Below are 20,980 nucleotides of genomic sequence, written 5' to 3'. Positions count from 1 at the left end.
TTTTTTTCTAATATCTAATGTGAACCTCTCGTGGCAAAGTTTCATCTGAGTTCGTTTTGAGCTCATGTGATAATCTAAATCAGAACACTTGCATGTTATATTTAAGGTTTGTTACACTTGCAATTATCATCTATGCTTCTGCTACAAGTCTAAAAACAAGATGTTACAGTTAAGACTTTTAAACCCAACCATTTAAGCTCCTAAATGTGCCAAGCTCTTATTGAGCTTCCTTGTTTAGTTATTGGGTGCTAATTTTAGACTGTTTCACATCTTGGGGTTTTTTTTGTCTCTATCCAGTGCTTGAATTTGCCAGCTAGAAAAATTAGATCTTTATTTTGAAATAGGTGTTAACATAGATATTGAGGTCAACCCAGTCCAGCAAGGTTTACTGAAAGCTGCCTTAACCTTCATGAAGTCTGACCCACAGAGGAATAATGTGGAGGTTTTGGGACCTATAAAATACTGATTAGGACTCTCCTCCCGATTCTGAGCATCCTGGCCATCAAGATGTTAGTTTTTCAGGAATACTGTGGCACAGGGGATTGAGAATGATGCATTGTTCTGCCCTCCTGCTTCCCTCAGTCTTAGCAACCCCCTCTGCTTGTGCTTTCAGGGCTGCTGGAGGGCCCACAAAAATAAGTACTTCCAAGTGACCCCTTGTCTTCCCTGCTGCCTTTCCCTCTAGTTCCTGCATTTCACAGCCAGGAGTAGAGGATGGGAATGACTTTGCTCCTTCCACTGCTCCCTTGATATTGTCAGTGCCCAACAGGGCACTCCAGCTGCCCTGTCCTCCTGATAGCCCTGGATGTCGAAGCCAGTTTCATGTTTCGTGCTTCAGTGGCTTGAACTTGCCGTCTCTGACTCAAGCCAGAACAACACAGGAATGTGAGATAGAAAATGGGTTCTGATGACCCCACTGCATGGAGTGACTTGGGTTTTGTGCCCCTTAGTGCCCTCCCTCTGTTTCCTGGAGGTAGGAACCGGAGAAATCTTTTTCCTTCTACCTTATCTGGGAAGACAGAACAGAGAGACCAGGAGGGGTTTAGGCTGTTTGAGATGTGTCCTGTCTTTATTTTGAGATAGCTGGGGGACTCAGCTATGCTATGGCAGGTGGTTTCAATGTGGGCAGGATCTTTACTTGCCAGGACAAAACAGTCTTTGCCCAGAAGCAGTTAGCTTCTTAGTAGCAAGCAATTATCATTTGTAGGGGAGTTATTTTCATTCAGACTACAGTAATTTTGTAACTCAGACATGCCAAATTCCTCTTATGACAAAAGGCCTAGAGTTAGTTTCCAATTCTGACATAGCAGCTGTTGCAAATGTCAGGACCCAGTTTTGTATGGAAACTGTTAAAAATTACTGTTTGAGCTTTTCACAGTGTCAAAGACAATCTTCTAGATGTGTCCCTAGGCATTAGTAGTTATGATGGATGCTGATTCCAAATACACTCTTGCTGTGACTTGTGACTTCCCAGTAGGATTCTCTCTTCCTAAATCAAATCCAAGTACAATACTTCCTCAGCATGACAAGGAAATGGACCTTCTCATGGTGGGGAAACTGTTCAGGGGCTTCATTTGTTACCTGCTGCCTTCTCAAAAGCAAGCTCTGACTGCATGTAGGTTCTCAGTAGATAATTTGTAAACCTGTGTGACAATGCTTCCGCGGTAGTAGGAGATTTCAGGAAACAAATACATGTGATCTCCTGTACATCCTTTAAGTAAATCACACATGGAATCATACAGAATATTCTGAGTTGGAAGGCACCCACAAGGATCATGGGGTCCAACTCCTGGCTCTGCACAGGACATCTCCAAGAATCCCACCGTGTTCCTGAGAGCATTGTCCAGGTATGAAGCATCCAGAGAAAAATTCCCACATTTCTTCCCTTCCATTCTCTGAGGGTAGCTATTTTGAAGGATTGAAGTCTAAGAGTTTAGTTTGGCTGGGGGTGGCGGGATAAGGAGATGCACTTGTTTGTTTGGCAAGTCCCGAACACAACACTTGGGTGGTGTAAGCTACTCTGGCAGGTTTCCTTGTCCAGGGTCTGTGTTCTGGCTTCTGAATTCCAACAAGATGGTGAGCCAATAGAGGTTCACTTCCCCCTGTGCCAGGCCATGCTTGTGGTTTACTTGCCAGCAAGGGGAAAAGTAGAAGTATAGGAATTTCTGTGTATCCTGGGCAGACAGCATCAATGAGTGTGTAAGGCTGCATGGAGTTCCAATAAACTTTTGCTTACCCACCCTGGGCACGTCTTGCAGCGAAGAAAATCTGCGTAAGCACGTGGAATGGAAGAAACACTATTAAAATGAAAACAAGCTCTTGTATTACTAGTAAATATATTCAACCACTCTTATAGTGAATCTCTCTGTATTGGTTTCAGGCTGGTGTTTCAAGTAACTACAGTAAAGGAAGAATATTTCCAATTAACAAGGGATACAAGGAATATCCCTGATTGTGGTCACTCTCTGTAGAATGTAAATTATCCCAATAATGAGCAGATATTTTTTTTCCTCCCCTCAGGAGTGTAAGCATTTAAAGAAATCACAGAACTTCTTGGTGAATCCACATTCTTGAATCTAACAGAGACAAAGCTGAAACACTCGGTGGGGGGGGGGAGGAAGAAAACACAGAAATGGCTTGGACAAATGGTTCATGGTTTTGGTACCATGAGGAATATGTGAACAGTTCTGAGACTGTTCTAGTCTGTCTCAGACTAGACAGGATCCAGGAACATGACACTGGCAGGTGCTCCATAGCAGCAAATGACGGAGATGGGAGATCTGTATATGAAGATTTGTGGACAGGAATGATTCCTGCATTTGGGTGCTGAGCACTGCAACACTGGAGCATCATGTGTGAACTGGCTGGTTCAGGCAACAGATGTGTCCCCCTGGGCTCCTTTCCTGCTGTGTTTTGTAGTTGTAGGAAGTGATGGGGGCAGTGGGTAAAGCGAAATGAAACTCAGATGTTCTCCTTGAGAGGCACGACTTCAATTTACACTTTTTCTGAGTTTTCAGTAAACATACAAATCTAACAACTGTAGAAACTTGGCTTCAGCTGTGAGCAGACATTTCTGTTTGCTTTCTGCTTTAAACAAGATCCTCCCTCATGGAGGATGTTTCTCAGCTCAGCTTCCCGTAATTCCTTACAGAGCATCCTGTAGTGAGTCCCTGCCCTCCTGCGAGTCCCAGTCCCCAGGAAAAGGGGCTCAGAAGTTCCTGCATCAGCCACCGGGCGGCAGAGGCACCGCAGGACCGCGTGTCTGAGAACCCTGCAAAGGTCCCGAGTGTGATGGCAGAGGGCAAAAGTGAGGGGAGGCGGTGGCGAGTTGAATCTCTCTAATTCTACATAATTCACTCCCTTTGGAAACGGGACAAAGTTAAGTGAAAGGTACTTCATTATTGGAAATCTGGAATAATTGGAGCAAAATTGTTGGGAACCCATGGGTTGTCAAGAAAAAGGGCTGTAGATTCGTGTCAAACTCCCTGTCTGACTGTGACCGCTTTTGGGACTAGAGACCAAAAGTGGCCATCAGTGGGCAGTTTTAATTTTGACCACATTTTAAGGCTAATAAGGAAGACCTTTTCCCAGGTCAAATTGATTTTTGGTATGTTTGGGATAATCGGTGACATGATAGACCTACTGGCAATTAGACAAGCCAGTCTTATAAGAGTAAGGTAAAGAATGAGAACAAACCCAAGGCATCTCCTTAGTCACTGCTAATCATGCAAGCTCAGGCAGCTGCTATAGATGTGTCTCTGTTTCCTTTGCCTCCCCTTGTCTCCATCACTCCTTCCATTCCCCCTGAGCTGTGAAGGCCAAATAAACTGAGATTGACCCAGCAGGAGTGTTATTTGGCAGAAATATTCAGATTCCAAACACAATCATGGCTGTGAAAACTAGTCTTTCCAGTCTGTTGCCTTTTTTTTATGACTTGTGTTCCTGGAGAGACCCCCAGCTCCAAAATTCTAGTAAATACTGCCAGATTTCAGTCTCCAAGGAGATAAAGAGAAATGTGTATGAGGAAGGGCTCTAGAATAAAGAACCAGGGTGAGTATCAGCTGGATCTGTACACTGCTCAGGGTCCAGGGGCTACTTTTAGAACATTGTCAGAAATTTCCTTCATGGGGGCTTGCACTTTCTGAAAATCTTACTCATTTCAGTGTTTCAGGGTGTGCAGGAATTTAATCTACTCTGGAAGGGCCTCATTTCTTTGCTGCCTTGGCCCCAGCCAGGGCTACCTTGTTAAAGACAGTCATGACCAAGGACTTTGCAATCTGCCTTTTAAGTTCTAAGCTGTGCTTCCAGCTTTGATCCTATAAAACAGTATTTTTCATCCTCTTTCAGTTTGTGAACTCCTTAATTCTTTTTTTCTGTGGCACCGCTGGTCCCTGTACAATGAATTTCAGTCTGCTGATAAGACAGCTCTTATCCTAAATGTCTCCTTGGCTAAGCACTTCTAGTAAGCAATACAAAGTTAAACGACCTGGGATTGGTTGGTTGGTTTGTTTGTTTAGTCAAAGAATGTGTCTGTGCTGCTTTTTAAAGCTCATGAATGCTTTCATTTGCTGCAGGTACCAGGGTGTGTCTGGTAGCAAAGCTTCAGGAAAAGGCACAGACTGTGTTTCTTGCTGCTTTTTCAAGTCTTTTGACTGTCACATTAGGTTATTCATGTGCTGGAGTGTGACAAGATAGGGAATCCCTGTCATAACCACCTGCAATCCTGTGGTTGTAAAGCTGTTCTGGTGGCTTTTGTCCCCATTCTGTGCCATATTGAAAGATTTTCTTAAATGAGTCTGGCATTAACCTCATAACCACAGCAAATGTATTGCTCAAACACTGTTAAGTGAATCCTGCAGGGAATTTTAATTTATGGAATCTCTTTGCCTTTGTAAACAACCCTTATACGATTAGTTCGAAGATGGCAACGTTCATGCAAATTCCAAAGTTCGTCTTCCGAGTTGGGATTTAGCGAAGTCTGTTTTCCCCTCACCAAAATGAAGCAAGGAGAAACAGGAGAATATGAGCAAGAGAGTCATTCATTAGAGATGACAGCAAAAAAGCACAGTTGTCCTGCACCAATCTGTGGCAGGTTGTATCCTAACCAGCCTTTGTTGTCCATTCACAGAAACAGATTTTCCTCCAACTCCAACCAAACTGGCCAAAGCTCATAGGCTGTGGTGCTGTGCTTGCTGTCCCTCAGTTAAGCTTTGTTCATGTGGCAGAGTAATTGAATTCATGTGTCTGAATAGCTCTGCAAGGGCTTTTGGGTTTGGTTTTTTTTTTAAGCAAATGCAAAGCATTTCCCCCTGCACACAGTGATGCTAAATATAAATTGGGTAGTTTCTAGCAGTTATTCCATATATGGGCTCTTCTTTTTCACTTGTCATCATGGACCAAACTAGGAGAGCCATGTCAGAGAAACTGTATGTGGCTGGTGTGCTTGGCCTGGACAGCTGGGATCCTTGTGTTCTCGTTCCTCTCACCTTGCAGTGGGGTGGTTGATGAGTGCCAAGATGGGATGACAACGTAGCACAGCACCTACTCCACATCTCTGCTCTTTTTGGGGACCTGTCTGGATCTCTCCCCCACAGCTGCTGAGCAGTGGTGGAGTTGGGAGTGAATTCATGACTTTCCCCCTGAACTCCCTGGTGCTGGGGAGAGAGGGAGAAGCCCCCATAGATGCAGCAGGAGGAAGAAGAGAAATCCTGAGGGTGACAGCAACTTGCTGATGAGCAGAAATCTGAATCAACTGCTGTAATCCTGGCTGGTCTTGTTTAGCATCTGAGAGAGAGCTGGGAGAGGGGAGCTTGTGCATGAACTATGGGATCTGTGACAAGCACCTGGGTTTTAACTTGTCAGAAATGGGAGATGAAGAAGACCTCTGTCCAGCTTGTTGTTTCTGTATTCTTAAGGCATGGGACTGCTCTGCTGTGCATTACAGGGCTGTCTCAGAGCATGAGGCAGGGGGGCACCAAGTGTATAACATCAAAGTGCTTCTGCAAGCTTTTCTACTTAGGTTACTTTGAGCAGAGATCTTCTGCAGATTGGATCCTCTGTTTGCTTCTGGGTCCTGTGCAGAGTCTCATCATCATCTCTGTCCCTTCAGGATCCTCCCTGCCATGCATTGTTACTTGTGCTGTACCTTTTAGTCAGAACAGCAGCATCTGGTTCTCTGGGTCCCAGGTAACCTCAGCATCAAACAGCAAAGGCAAAGGCTGTGGCAGGAAGTGTGAGACCAGGACCAGCAGTGTGTGACTCACCAGAGGTGCCTGAGGCACAGCAGACCTGCTCCAGGTTTGTCTCTGTGCATCACAGTGGGTATCTGTACAGGTTTTCCTTTTTTTCAGCCCAGTTGCTAAGCCCACAACACAACAAAGTCCTCATCTGTGTTTGCAGGACCTTGGAGATTCCTTCCACCTCTTGGCAAGAGAAAGCTGAAAATACCCATGGATACTCTGAAGGAGAGAGTGTGTCTCCATTGGCCTCTCTCACCAGAGATCTGACAGTCCCTATGGGGGCATTCCAGGAGCTCCAGAAATCCTGGCCCTCACTCTTGCAAGTGTTGGACTGTATCTTCCCTGGAGGTACCGCAGTCTGGAAAAACCCATGTGTACCTTGACCATAATCAGGCCCAGAGCCTTTCTGTAGCGGTTCCTGATGTCAGCATGTTTCTGCAATGTCCTTTTTTTAATTTGTGGGCTACTTTAAATGTCTCTGTCACAGGGAGACATCCTGTCACCTGTACTTGATGCTCTGACATTTGCTGTCCTTTTGGTTGCTTTTGCTACTTCTTTGATCGAGCAAGAGTTCAGAGTCCAAGCATAGCTCTCTGGAGAGTTTAATTTAACAAAGAAAGAATTCATATGAATATGAATCTTCATCAGTTTCTGGGGTCCTGCTGCCCCACACAGAGGCATCTCTCAGGTGTGCCCCTGATTCCTGCTTTGTGGCTGCACAGTTAAACTCTCCTGAGAGCCACTCAAAGCCTGTTTCAAAGAAAATGTCTCATGCATGAATAGCTGTAGGTGTGGATTGGACAGGTTGCAAACCTCTCCCTCCTCCCAGTGCTGTCCAGTCCTGGTTGTACCTGCTCTGGCAGCCTGTGGTGTAACCATGCTGCTCCACCACAGGGGATGGATGGACAGAAGGATGACTGCAGCTGTGCATTGCTGGAGCTGCAGGCTTATTTTCTGTTTCTGCTGAGTTTCTGGCATTTAGCTCTGTCAGCTCCCTCCAAATGAAACTGGGCCCGTGTGTTTCCCCGGTGAGCGCTGACATACATTAATGACAGTAAAAATAGGTGCGCTGCTGACCAGCCTATGGAAAGGAAGATGTGCAGAGTGGATATGTACAGATTTCTTCATAATATTCCACGGGTTATTTCCTTCTTTACTTGCTAACTCAGGTTTTCCAATCTCCCATGCTCCATCAGTGCCTCATGTCATGTAAGGAGTGAATCTCCATTCTCCTTTCATGGTGCCTTCAGGCTGAAAGGGCAAAATGGCCCCGTGAGCTTGCACCTCACCAAGTCAAAAAGGTTTTAGTTCATCTTCCAGCTACAAATTCTTGTGGGTTTTTTGATCTGTTTTCTCTTTTTCACCCTTTTTCTACTTGTGTTTTCTGTTAAGCCTTGCAAGGTGTTTTTTGTCCACAGCAACCCAATCACACAAATCTCTGTGTCGTTATATAAAAAGGGGAAGTGAATTCTCTGGCAAGCCATGGCTCTTGTAAGCATTTATTAACCAGTGCCAGAAATTAGTGCCCAATCTTATCTAAAAACTTCATTATATGTGAAACTTGAGAGAGTTGCTCTTAAAAGAGGCTGCTGATTGATGACAACACAGATTGTGTGTGTGCTGTCATCTTTATCCTGGCTGTGATTCCTTTTTGGTTCTTTTTCTTTTAGCTAGTGAGGATGTGAGGGACAGAAGAAGCCTAATGGGACTTCATATACTGGGTGATGTATGGGGCACTTGCAGTCAGAAATATTGAACTCATAAATGTACTCATTTGCCCTGGAGTCACTGAGAGGGAGACTAAATACAGGACACCGCAATGTCACAGTCATGCAGAGTCACTTCTGTAACAACAGACTGACAGCAAAAGGGCCATATTTTCCTTGTATTTTACTGCAAATCTGTAAATGAGCTCTCTGAGGCTGCTCTCATTGGCTGGAGGAGAAGGTGAACTTTTACTGGATTAGTCTGTGTGCAGACCCCTTTTGCATCTTGTTTTTTTTTTTTCCCCTGACATTCTGAACATTTTGGGGTGCTATTTTGGAGCAATGCTGCACATGCTGTCTGTTCTGTCTCGTGTCTCCAGCACAGCACTGCAACCCTAAGCTCTACCAGCCTGCCCCTCAAGCATGAAGGTGAACAGAGGTTGAATGTGCACATCCGAGGCAGATGGCAAGCCCCAGTCTTGTAGGGGTATTTGAGAGAGATTTTCTTCATGTTACTTCAGCAGCACAGAAGGAAATGAAAGTGTTCCTTTTTTCTCTCCCCCTTCCTCTGCACTGCTGTGAGTATCTGAAGACTCACTTCACTGCTTTTCTCAGAGAAGTCTATTTCTGTCTCAGATCAATTTAGGCCTGTCCTCTGCACATATGACAGAGACAGGATGTTGCTGTGATAGCCTTGAACAAACTTGCAAGTTTGGGACACTGGGAGCAAGAGGTAAGATGTGATTGTCATGGATAAGAAGTCAGAGGGGCCGAACCAGTGGCTGAAACGTGGAATTTATCGAGCATAACCAAATTGTTGGAAAAACAGGGCAGATCACAAGATAATGGGTTTACCCATTTGTCAGATATGAGTGTGTACACGTGATTCCACCCTGTGGAGCTCCCTTAATGCGCTGTGTCCTTGTCTGTGCCCAGAGAAACAGCACAAAAGTATAGGGTTCCCAGTTGCATCCTCAGCTGATGTTTTAGTTACTCCTCAGCACATCTGCTGAGTGCATCTAAACAAAATCCAGGTGTTGGCTCCAATGCTATACCAGTTTCCTTTCTCCAGTGAGCGAGACATTTTGTGCTGCGTTGCTTGTGTAGCACACCTTGGCACTCGGTGCAACACACCAGTGTGCTTTAAGCCACCTCAAAGGATGCAAACAAAGTATCTGGCCCTACCAGTCCCTGTAGATAACTGGTTTACAGGGGTTCTTCAGGACTGGCTTTTCAATCTCGTCTGTGGTATCTGCACTCCCAACAGAGCTGGGGTGTCTTTCAGGCTGCATTCAGTTTAGTTTTGCAATGCAATTTAACTTCCCATAACCTTTATTCTTTGCCTGGGGTGGCTGCATGGAGCTCTTTCCTGTGTGTCAGGTACCATTTGGTCACCAGAAGAGCCCAGCAAAGTTCAGGCTGGCAACATATGCTTTGGGAACAGAGGGTAAGCCTTGTCCCACAACTCCTCCCTGCTGGTGAGACCCTCCATGAGTGAGTGTTGCTAGTATTTCAGAAAACCAGCTGGTCTGCATGTGCAGTGCTTTATCTGACTGCACTGATTTCTCTTCCCTGGATGGGGATGCTGTACTTCGATAAACCAGAAAAGGATTAAAGAAAAGGCCTTTTTTTCACCTTTGCCAGGTCTTGGCATTAGCATCTTCCTAAGTGGGGTGAGCTGACCAGGAGATATTTTCGTCTCTCCTCTCCACTCAGCCCTATTCTCACACACGCAGTTATCTCCAGTCTGCGGGACTTTGCAGAGCACACTGTGGCTTGTGTTGGTTCAGCCCGAGCTCAGTCACCCAAAACCTTGCAGGTCTATTTTGAACCATCATTCAACCTGTCCACCATGGAGTTTCTTTTCTTTTTTTTTTTTCCCCCCACTCTTGCTTCTGACATCATTTCCTGAACACTATATTCACTGAGCTCTGTAGCCAGATCGTCCTCTCAGCATATGATGCAAGGCGCTCTTTAAAATGGATTTCGGCTCTCCTTTGACTCTGCAGTGCTTGCTGGTGATAATAACTGTTACTCATGGTAAGTGGGATTTCTCTTTATGGAGATGGCACGGATTTGTCTAGATGAGCAGATGCCTTAATTTTGCTCCAAGATCTTTTAAGGACTCCACCAGGTTTGGGGAGACATCAAACAGTGTAACCGCTAATGCATGAACGGGGCAGTCAGACCAAAGTAAGACAGATTATTTTTTGGGTAAACGAACGATAACTAACAGAATTGTACTTTCTGGGTGTACTGCGTCCGTGAGAGCGTTTCAGCGGAGAATGTAAAGTCCTTGTACAACACGGGGCTGGCTGGAGAGCAATGTGGTCCTGCTCCTAATTCTTGGTGTGACCTTGGGTTAGTCCTCGAGCTGCTCTTGCCCTGCCATCTTTTGAATTTTAAGTTGCAGACAGCAACTTAATAATGTGTCAGGGGACTGTGAGACTTGTTCCAGCTAAAGCTGCTACCTTACTCTTTGGGGAGAAGCAGCTGTGCAGGCAGCTGTTGTTTCTGCTACCCTCTGTACAGGATCCATGGCATTGATGCCTTGAGGATCTTTCTTTGCACAGTCTCTCATCTCTGATGGGGGGTGGTAGATGGTCATGTTAAATCTGGGGAGAGAAAGGATCAGCTGTTCAGCCTTTTGTTTCCCTTTTTGTGCACACCATTCCTGTGTTATTCAGGTGGGGGGAAGCTGACCCTTACAGAAGGCTTCCCACTCCTCTGATTTTCAATCACTGGTGATCCAACCTGTCACTAGGGTTGGGTCTGTGCCTCTTACGTCTCACCTGGGCATTTGCCTTTTTGGGAGGCAGCCGAGAGGGGATGGATGGACATGGCAAGCTTGCTGCCCACGCTCTGTGCCTCTCCTTTCAGGCTCTGCCACCCAGATCAGTGTGCTCAGCGGCGGCTCAGCAGTCTTTTCTGTGGGAAACCAAAGCCTGCAGACCCTCTCCAGAATGAGCAAGGGGGACGGGGTGTGCTCGACAACTGTCTTAAATGATGCTTTGTTGGCCAAGTGCGGCAATTCTGCCAGTAGGTGCCTGAACTGGCTGAATGGCTCCCTAGAGCTGAAGAGTGTGGAGAAAGAGGACGAAGGAAAATACGAATTTGTTTTTCCCAACACCACCAGTTATTTTGCATTGGAAGTATTTGGTAAGTGGCCTTCTTAGCAACAAATAACTTTTGAACTTGTGAGCCTGGTTGGAAGCTTGGTGCCCTAAAATTCGTCCTAAGGAATTGCTTGAGCCTGCAGGAGCTACAGATGCCTCTGGAAGAAGCTTTTTTAAAGCTTCTGGTACACTCAGAGAGCAGTAGTAGTCAGTGTAAACTAAGACGTGCTCTTTGCATCCTCTTTGTCTCTCCTGTCTGTTGATCCTTCCTTGAAGTAGCCAGTAAGTTGAGTTCTGGGCTGTTTTCCATGATGTAAGAGGCAGCAGCATGAAGTGTTTGTAAAGTTGAGCTTATGCTACGTAGGCATGTAGCTGGAGATTTCAGTCTGTTTCCAGAGCGCTATTCCTGATGGCTCCCACAAAAGCTCCCACTGACCAACAGCATTTTGCTACCTGTGGACACACTTCCCTAAGGAGTTAACCCTGCCTGACTTGGCTCTGAAAGTGGGACTGGACTTCTGTGCAGGTCTGGGTTGAGGTGTGCTGGGGTTTCCCCCTGCTTCATGCAGCTGAGGAGAAATGCTAAAGGCATCTATGAGTGATTCTTAGCTACCCCTGAGCAGCTTGGAGGTCAGCATCTTCTGGGTCTGTCCAGAGCCCTCACCCGTGCCAGCCTCCCCACTGTTCTCCTTGTGGCCTCGGAATTCCTGCTCCCTTTTGTGTGCCTGCTCATCCACTTGCAGGGTGTGAAGACGGAAAAAAAGTCGCTTCTGTACAGGATCCAGCTCATTGCTTGGGGTAATAAGGAGAAGGCTTAAATGGGTTTGTCCCCCTGCTGAATGATGGTCCAGGCAGCCAGCGACCATTGCTCCGGTCCTCATCTCCACCGGTTCTTTTGCAGGGCTTTCACTTACACAGGCTTCCAAGACAAATTGAAGCGTATGAAACTGTAATGAAAATGTCTGAGCAAACTGATCTCAGTGAAGACAAATGAACGCTCGCCCCTTTTGGGTGCAAACAGGCGGAACCGCGGTGGAGAGCAGGTCAAAGATGTGACTCCTTGGCACGAAGATCAGGAGCTTAGACTGGAAGTAGGCAAAGACTACAGAAGTCCTGGGTTTAACCTCCATTTCAGTGGATTTGCTTTTGGGGCTTTTGTTTCCTCCTTGTGTTCTGTTGGCACACCTAAGGCAGGGAAACAATCTCACAGCAAAGGTGTTCCTGGAGGTATGAGTTTTAACTGAAGATGATGTCCCAGTTGAAGAAAGTGATTTCTGAGCTTATTTGCACGGATGGATGTTCTCTAATTTTACTCCTGCTGTCAAAAAACCACACCACTTCTCTGTTTAGTTTGTATTTGCAAAGTGACAAATGTAGGAAATAGGTTTGCTCCTTGTAGTAGACTGAAAGAGAGAAATTCAGGGAAATGTAGTAAGAGCAATGGTGCATTGCTTCATTTTAAGAATTCATAGTCTGGGTATCCTTTCTCACCGCAGTTATCTGGTGTTGGTTCCCATGTTGGGCATGATTTGCACTAGTTCCTCTCTACAATGGAAGAAGAGGCAGAGTGATAGCAAAAGTACAAACCTGTGGTGGAGGAAAGGGCTGAGTCTGCTCTGAAGCTATGGTTATCTGCTGATTTCAGAGAAAGCCTCTGGCTGGCAGATTCTCTGGATAGTTCCACAATTCTCTCAGATCAGGGGCTTTTATTTTTGGAGGTTTTTTTCAGTGTCAGTAAGGAAAATGAAGAGATGCCAGATTTTTGTCGCATCCCCAAAATAGGGACCAAAGAGTCCCTAGCAGGGTTGGGGAGAGGGCACTGTTAAGCATTTCAGGGTTGAGTGCAGGCACTGAAGGGTCTGGTTACCTACTTTTGTGCTTCCTGGCTACAGTAAATGCAGTGGCACTGAGACTGCTGGTCAGAGAAGCTCCTGTTCAGCTCATGTTTGCTGCTGAGTCTGCGCCTCACCTCTCTCTTTCCTCCCTGTTCACATTGTCCCATGCTGTGTGTGACCAGAGCCGACCATTGGGATCCAGTGCTTCCCTAATGGGACTGCAGAGCTGTCCTGCAACGCGACCAGCACCGAGAGCATGACCTTCCGGTGGCAGCTGAGCGGCAAAGAGCTGAGTGCCCCCGGGGCTTGTGTTACGGACGGTGGGAGGAAGGTCCGCCTGGACAAAACCGTGCCTGGGGAATTTGTGTGCGTGGTGTCCCACGGGAGCAGCGTCACAAGGACCAGGCCTGTTGCTCTGTCTTGTAGCTACGGTGAGTAACCAGAAAATCTGCCTCTTGGTCTCTTCCGGCAGCAAACTGAGGAGTTGTCCGTGTCCTCAAAATGCTGAACTCTTCTGTCCCCTGGCAGCTGCCTTCCAGACTTAGCACATCCTGCCTTCAGAAAGTGACCTCTTGACTTCCTTCTCCCTCCTGTGTCTTGGACTGACACAGCCTAAAATCACTGATGGGATGAAAGTTTGTTCAGGAGGTCCTTTTACCCAGCTCTGCAGCAAGGATGAATCTCTATCTGTCTGTTTTCCTGCTTCCCAGTGATAGAGACCTTGCACCCTTCTGTGCACTGATTCTCAGTGCCAGTTTAGAAACACATGCTGCTTTCTACTCTAACATTCATCCATGACCCTGATGGCCTTCCAGTTTCTTTGCATCCCTATAAAAACACCTCTGCTAGTTCAGCCCTGTTGCTCCTGGACTCAGCTAAGGTGTTTTGCCTATCTAGGTCAGAAACACAAAGATTTGTGAGTCTATGCTAATGTTTCTCCATCAGCCCCACACCATCAGAAGTGGGTAGAGACACAAGTCATTTTTACTTACGGAATGTCCCTGCTCAGATATGTAGCACTGTGAGAAGGCTGGGACTTTATCCATTTGAAAACTGTTCATAAATGCTTGAGTGGGGCCATAGTTTAATGAGACAGAAAATCTGGATCCTTGGGTATAATTTCATTTGCACCTGCAGTAGAGAAGGTTATTCTGCTCTGTGGCAGCAAAGATGGTTATCAAGAGTTACATCAGAGCTACATGCATAATTTAACCACAAGGTTTTTGACTAATTTAGCTGTAATTAATTTAATTACCTGCTGCTAGAGAAATTGTACTCTCTAATAGCACCCAGCATTTTAGAAATTGTCAGAGACACTCCAGCACTGCAGCAGACACTGTCTTTTCTTCTGTGGTCGGCATACAGTCGGTGTGAAAGCAAACTTACTGGCCCAAACCCCATACCCAGCATGCTGGCATCCAGCAGAAACGCCATGGGCTGTTTGTGCCTGGTCACACTGGCACCGCTGGCCAGTCTGTGCAGCTTTGGCGTTCGTGGCTGTGGAGCAGCGACCCCGGTTTTGTCCGGTGAAATTGGCCGGAGGCCGCTCGGCGCAGCCGGACCCCAGTTGGCCGCGGCAGTGGGGAACGAGGATGTGAACGCCCGTGAGCTGTTCAGTCGAGCCCTGTGACAAACCATGTGAGTGCTGACAGTTGCCATCGTTGGTTCTGGGTGGCTGCCCAGTCCCCTGGGTGCGATATCAGTTCCCCATTTCCTCTTGAAGAGCCCCCAGGGGAACTCAGTGGTGGCTCTGTTGGGATGGACGTGCTCACGAACGCGTATTTGGAAGGCTCTGAGAGAAAGAAAGCAGCAGTGATTCTACTTTAGTCACCAAATGCAGCCACATTTGTAAAACGTGAACTGAAGCAATTCTAAATACTAGTAAAAAGAATGGAGAAATGAGTTCGAGTAAATTAATTAATGACTAAGTCATTATTTTTGTGGGTTATTATTTCCAGGCCAAGGGCTGAATTTAGTTTTTCCACTGTAGGTGGAAGATCTATGTAAATACACTTATTTGGGCAACCTGTTGACTGATGATTGATTTTGAATAATTGTTACTATAAAACAATTTGGCAGAAATGCTGTGAACTTCCCAGGCATCAAAGGGCTCTGAACACTCGAGATCTAAAGAAGAGGGTTCAGAACTTAACAAGTCAACATATATAAAAGACATTTATTGGTTCATTACTTGTTTATTGCTTATTTTTAACACAATATTTTATCTCAAAAAGACCTTTTCAATGAATGGTAAATTTTTAGGAAAAAAAATTCAGGAAAAAATCCAACTAATATTCATGCCTTTGATAATGTTCTCTAAGCTTTTATCAAAAAGGAAAAAAATTATTATGGAAATTATTTCTGATTTGCTTAAAGTTTTCTCTTGAGCATGATTTTTTTTTAACTTGGCAAAAGAGATTGGAAAAAGGACTCTGAAAATACCATGAGTACATGTGGTTTCACACACAGGAGCACACACTGTTGTTTTTACTGTCCTGGTGAGTTGTGTTGACTATGACAGTGTGTAGTATGACTTGGAACATTTGAAATCCTTCCCAGCCTCTGGAGATATGGAGCAATTTGTGCTTTGGAGGGCTTGAAAATAAGCTCCAAATGATCCTGTTGGTTGCTGCAGTGCTGTGCTGTGCAGGCATGTGTGCAGCTGAAAACAAGTTAAATGATTCAGAAAAGGATGGCATAGGCTTACCTAAGGAGTTTTAAGGAATTTATATTGCAGCAATAGTGGAATTGTATGGGTTTTTTTCATATGAGAAGGAGAGTTTTCCTCCTGGCTGCCCCCGGTTGGAGCAAATTGTCTCGGTGAAGGAACAAGTCTGGATGAGTTTCTCTTTCCTGCAAGTGTGTGATGCCCCCTACCAGCTCCCCTGCTCAGCAGCAGCGAACGTGCAGGTCTGACCCGTCAAAGCAACCCTGAGCAAGGGACGCTGAGCTGGGTAATAATTACCACTGACTTGTGCGTGGCCTTCTGCTCAGCCATCTGCAGCCCTCGCCTCCTGCTGGGGGCTTTGCATCGTCTCGGCTGGGCAGGGGAACAGAGAGAAATCCTTCTCTGAGCAGCAGTGGAGTCGGTTTCCTACAGCTCTGGCTCTGGTGGCTGCAGCCTTTGGTGCCTGAGGAGTGCAGGCTCTGCTCAGACCTGCTCTGAGGTTGGAGCAGTCCTTTCATGGCTGTCCTGAGCGGATCCTCTGGGCCTAATACAAGCTCTGAGGGTGGACTGCAGCTTTTCCTTCAGCAGCAGATGACTCCCTAGGTCTCCCTCCTCTTCTCAGCTGCTTGTTTCCATAACACTTGTTGAAATGTACTGTCTTTTAAACCACCACCTTCCCTCTTAATCTTGATTAAAAGTTAGAAATTATCTCAGATGTTGCTGATCAGAGCAGGCAGAAATAAGGCACACAGCGTAGTCACACAGGCCTGTTCTCCTAATGAAAAGACCATACTTAAACACTGTGATGTAACTCATGCTCTGCCACAGTTCACTGTACCAGCTTCCCTGATCCAACCCAGAGCAACAGTGCTACCCTCATGCTTTAATCCAGCTGCAGGGTTTCTCCCCCTGGAAGAAAGAAACATGTCCACTCTGGTGCCTAACAATGCCATGTCCTTCTTGCAGGAGACCTGCTGCAGTACCCATGGTTCATTTACATCCTGGCAGGGTGTGCAGTGGGTGTGCTTATCCTGCTGGTGGTTGTGCCCTCAGTCATATGTTGCTGCGTGAAGAGGAAACACAAGTTCATCCCCGTGCCCTCAGGTGAGTGGAGATTGCTGTGACCCCCTGGAATGAGTCTCAGAGAGGACTGTGTTTATGCAGGCTGGGGTTGACACAGCCTCAGAGTAAACTGCTCTCTGCTGGGTGGCTGCTTGTCCTCCAGCCCGTCCTCCCTCAACCTGGTGGAGCAGTAATCTGCTTGCTGATAGGCAACTGTTATGGCCAGGGAGATCTTGAATCAAACCTTCCTTTCCCTTTATTCACCTCACACTTGCCACCATGTGCTCCTGGCCAGACAAAACCCACAGCAAAACCTTTTCTACGGGCAAGAAAACTGAACCTCATTCCAGTCTGATCCTGGAATGACCCGAAGGTTTCTGATGGCAGTCCTCTGTCAGCACCAGTCCCTGAGTGCAATCTGCCCATCCCCTGTGAGGCCATCTCAAGCTGTGAAGCTGCCAGCATGGCCAAGCTGGTCTGTGACAGGTTGGCAATGTCCCTCTGTCCTTGGCATCTGTCTGCTCTGGGAAGGGAGCCAGTGCTGCGTGAGGAGGAGGCACAAAGGTGTTGGTGGTCTGGCATTGCAAGGGACGTGCTGAGGCTGGAGGGCTGTGGGGGGCCTCTTTCCTTCAAGTCTGCAGTTTTGGCTTTACAGAGGAGGAGAAGGATGATGGACTAACCATGTCAGTGGTGTCCAGTGAAGGTGTGAAGAGCCCCCCCAATGGAGACCACGTCGAGGCTCAAGCTGCCCAAGCTGACCGCCCTCCAAAGCCTGGTGCGTCCAGCGACTTTTCTGAAGTGGGGCAGATACCCTGTTTAGGAGGATGAAGGACACAGTGTATGTTTGTGGGTGGTGGGGGTGGAGGTGACTGTAGAGAGGAGTCTGGGGCACAAGGAAGGTGCTGCGTCTTGCCCGGATGACAGAAGCCGCAGCAAGTCATTTATCAGCACCTTACTCTCGCTCAGCTCCTGCACAGGGGTAACTCTCACCCCAGCTCAGCTCTGAAATGTACCAGCAGCCATCCCATAAGCACCCCACAGAGGGGACTGCCAGTAACTATCTACTCCAGGATCACCTGTGCTAAAACACATATCTCAAAAACAGCAACCCCTCGAAACTTAGCACTTTTCCTGCAATTTTATCGCCCCTCTCCCCTTCTCATCAGTAACATTTTATAGAAATCAGCATTGTTTTTGTAAGCACTCATCTTCAAGACAGCATGAACCAAAAATGCTGAGCTATAAACACAGCTAAATCCCATCAGAGCCAGAGGCTTGTGTATTTCCTTAAATTGACACTGAAGTGGGAATATTTTTAATTCTTCAAAGAAACCGAACATAAACCCCCTACAGCTTTAGCACAATATGGTCAAGAGAGCACAGCGATAAAAACCCTTCAGAAATCTCCTGTTCTGTAAGTGCTTGATATTAATACTCCCACTTTTTGCTTGATGTTGCCCACGATTTTGTTTCACAAACAAAAATGCTGGCAACACCCTCCCTACTAATGCACCGTCATGAGCTGAAGTAGGTTTAGCAGAGACATCATGAACTGGAGCAATATTACACAGGTCATAGCCTGGTCTCAGCACTGCTGTCTCCACTTCTGATGTCCTTCACTGTACCGTGCACAGCCTCCCGCAGCTCAGCTGTGCTTTATGTCTAACCTTGGATGCTGCTTTACTCTGCTTTCAAAATATTAAAAGCTACTCATGAACATAGAGCAAGAAAGAAAGAAAAAAAAAAAGCCTTTCAGGTCACTGTTTAATATTAATATACTTCAAGTGTAGATCTTTTAATAAAAAATTAACACATTGTCAGTTTGACTAAAAAAGTAGCCCATATTTAAATTTTTTACAATTAAGTAAAAAGTGGAGGTGCGTGTGGAAAGTAGGTGAGAATGTATTAAATGTGTGCTGTTAGCCACCTTTAATTATTCAGATGTAAGTGAATAGATTTGGCTTTTTTGGTACTAAAGGTCTGGTACTAAAAGTACTAAAGTACTTCAGTACTAAGAGGCCAGAGATCTTTAGTGCCCGGGTGCCTGGAGACACGATGGACAGCTCAGTAAATGAATAGTTCCAGGACGGCGAGCCATGGCGTGGGCAATAATATAAACCATTTCTCCTTTTTCCAGATGCTGCCCAGACTGGTCAAGGCGTTGAGCCCCAGCCACTGGCAGAAGAAAACTTAGCAGTGCAGATAGAAGCTGAGGAACTGCCAGACCCTGAGGTCATAGTTGATGCGGAAAGCCAGGAAGATGCCTCAGACTGTTTCCCGGATCCAACTGATGACTGACCTGACATGCTTGCTGTTCCACCCTGAAGCCTGTGACACTTGTCCTTTGCATCCCATAGTCTCATTTGTGTGTAAGAATCGGTCTGGCAAATTTCAGCAGGGAAAAGACACGAGGTGTCAGACCTTCTAACCTCATTTAAAAAGAAAAAAAGAAAATATAAGGAAAAGCACACCCGTGGCTTCAAGGCCGCACTGCCACGAGCTGACAGGTTCACTAACAAACAAAACTGGGCAGCTCCTTGATGCTTTGCCTGATAACAGAGCTGCAGCTAAACTGTGGAGCCCCAGGTGACAGCCTGAAACAAGCTGGGCAGTTCCTCCTGCTCCCTGCCCACCCAATGTCTTTGCCATGTCTTTGCCATCCAAGGACAGGCATGACAGGGGGATTGTGGTGGCCTGCCAGTCCCAGACATAAACTAAGGACCTGCCAGAAATTTCCTGAGAAAGAAAAAAAAAATCTCCTCTTAGGAGATTTCAAGGCATTTTTTCACAGCCCCTGCAGAAGAAGCTCAGTGGAGGTTTCAGCCAGGGATCTGTGTGCAGGGTGTTTATCTGAGCTCCACACCCTCTGTGATCTGGCCCTCACTGCTTGCTGCCTGTGGCCAGGACAGTGGTGGGGGCTGTAGGGTGATAACTGGCTTTGCTCCCCTTTTGGTGCCCTTTCACCAGGGTCCTGCTTGGATTACCTGTGAGCTAAACCAGCACCGTCACCAGCTGGCCTCCTGCAGCAGGAGGGTGCCTGGGGCCTGGGTGTACGACTTTGGCAGAAACATTGATTACAGTGCTGAGATTGTTTATCAGTGCAAGCATTAGTGCCTTCAGTGTAATGGTTTAGCTACTGCAAGCTGAAGCTGGCCATCTGCCTGTGCATGTAGGCTTGTTTGGTGCTGTGCTGTTTGCACAGACAGCAGCAATTTATAGCATCTCTTAGGCAAGTCTTGCTGCTACGCATGTCCTGTTCTGCTCAGGGGAGGTTTGCACGTGGAGCAGCTGGGGCAGACCTGCAGGGAAGAAGGATGAGGTGAGGAGAGGGCAAGGGCTCTGTCCCTGGCAGCAGGTAGCTGAGTCCCTGGCACAGCTGCCCTGGGGCTGCAGGTAGCGCTGCAGGAGCAAGGTATTTACCACATAAGACAACTTTGACAGTCAGAAGTGAGGCATGTTGATGTTAAACTATCCCAATGAGCTAGAAATGCATGGTAGAGTAACATATTTTGCATATGGCACATATTGGGATCAAAAGGGATGGGGAGGTGTATGTTGCATCCCTCTCTTCCCTTGTCATTTGGCCCCTGTTTTATACCGCGCTGACATTGTGCTGTGAATCCCTCGGAAACGGATTTAAGATGTGCCTTGTAAATACCATCCAATGAGGTCTGTGAGTACCCCAGCAAAATGCAGGGTAAACTGAACGCTTCTTTTCCAGGTGAGGGAGCTGGTGGGATGGCTGCACGCTTCCCTGGGAGTCCTTTATCTCTGTGTTCGTGTCAAGGCTCTGCATCAGTGACACCCTACCATAGGTGGTTGTTCTTGTTGTTTCCTTGTCCTGTGATTCTCTTTAGAAGATTTTTGGATCTTGTGAGCTGTGTTGGTGGTGACTCAGCCTGTCTCCGTTTTTTAAGGCTGCCACAGGAATCGGATTTTCCACGGTAGGAGTGAGATGATAATTCTTTTCCTTATGGTGCTGCACTGTCTCCTTTCAGTACAAACATTCCTCAAAGGCTATGAGTTGAGTGACAAACATGTGACACTGAGTGCTTGGGGTGGTAGCTGCCCGCAGGCAGCACAGGAGCAGCTGGGTGGAGACTGTCAGTGGCTCAGTGTCACCAAAATGGGGGGGCAGAGGCAGCTTTGCTTTACTTCTGCACATTCTGGCAGGGGCAGGCAGGGGACAGTCGACTCCAGCATATGCTTCAAAGGCTGAAGGGTGCTCTGAGGTGCACTGGGGAAGGTGGCACTGTTTAGGTGCTGGGGGAGAGAGAGCTGGGCCAGCCTTGTCCTGCCGGGCTGGTGCATCCCGGGTCCAATTTGCCCTAGTGTCGCCTTCCCGCTGTGAGCC

The 20,980-nt window shown here is 46.8% G+C and overlaps 1 protein-coding gene across 2 annotated transcripts; it reads left to right on the top strand.

Moving 5' to 3' along the window:
• The first annotated feature begins 9,881 nt into the window (after positions 1–9,881).
• Positions 9,882–20,019, top strand: LOC103761118. Of its 2 annotated transcripts, none has more exons than XM_018077062.2 (6): positions 9,882–9,985; positions 10,826–11,104; positions 13,079–13,327; positions 16,531–16,668; positions 17,285–17,401; positions 18,764–20,019. In XM_018077062.2, exons 1-6 carry the CDS (start codon positions 9,925–9,927, stop codon positions 18,922–18,924), a joined length of 1,005 nt encoding a protein of 334 aa, XP_017932551.1. In that variant the 5' UTR covers positions 9,882–9,924; the 3' UTR covers positions 18,925–20,019. The 2 variants fall into 2 exon arrangements, with proteins under 2 accessions (XP_017932551.1, XP_008925941.1); XM_008927693.3 differs by having other exon boundaries at positions 17,282–17,401.
• The last annotated feature ends 961 nt before the right edge of the window (positions 20,020–20,980 follow it).

The sequence above is a fragment of the Manacus vitellinus genome, unplaced genomic scaffold, assembly GCF_001715985.3.
Source record: "Manacus vitellinus isolate BGI_N305 unplaced genomic scaffold, ASM171598v3 scaffold_35_pilon, whole genome shotgun sequence".
Classification (NCBI taxonomy): Eukaryota; Metazoa; Chordata; class Aves; order Passeriformes; family Pipridae; genus Manacus; species Manacus vitellinus.
The sequence above is the reverse complement of the archived record's forward strand: the minus strand, read 5'-3'. Positions and strand labels throughout refer to the sequence as shown.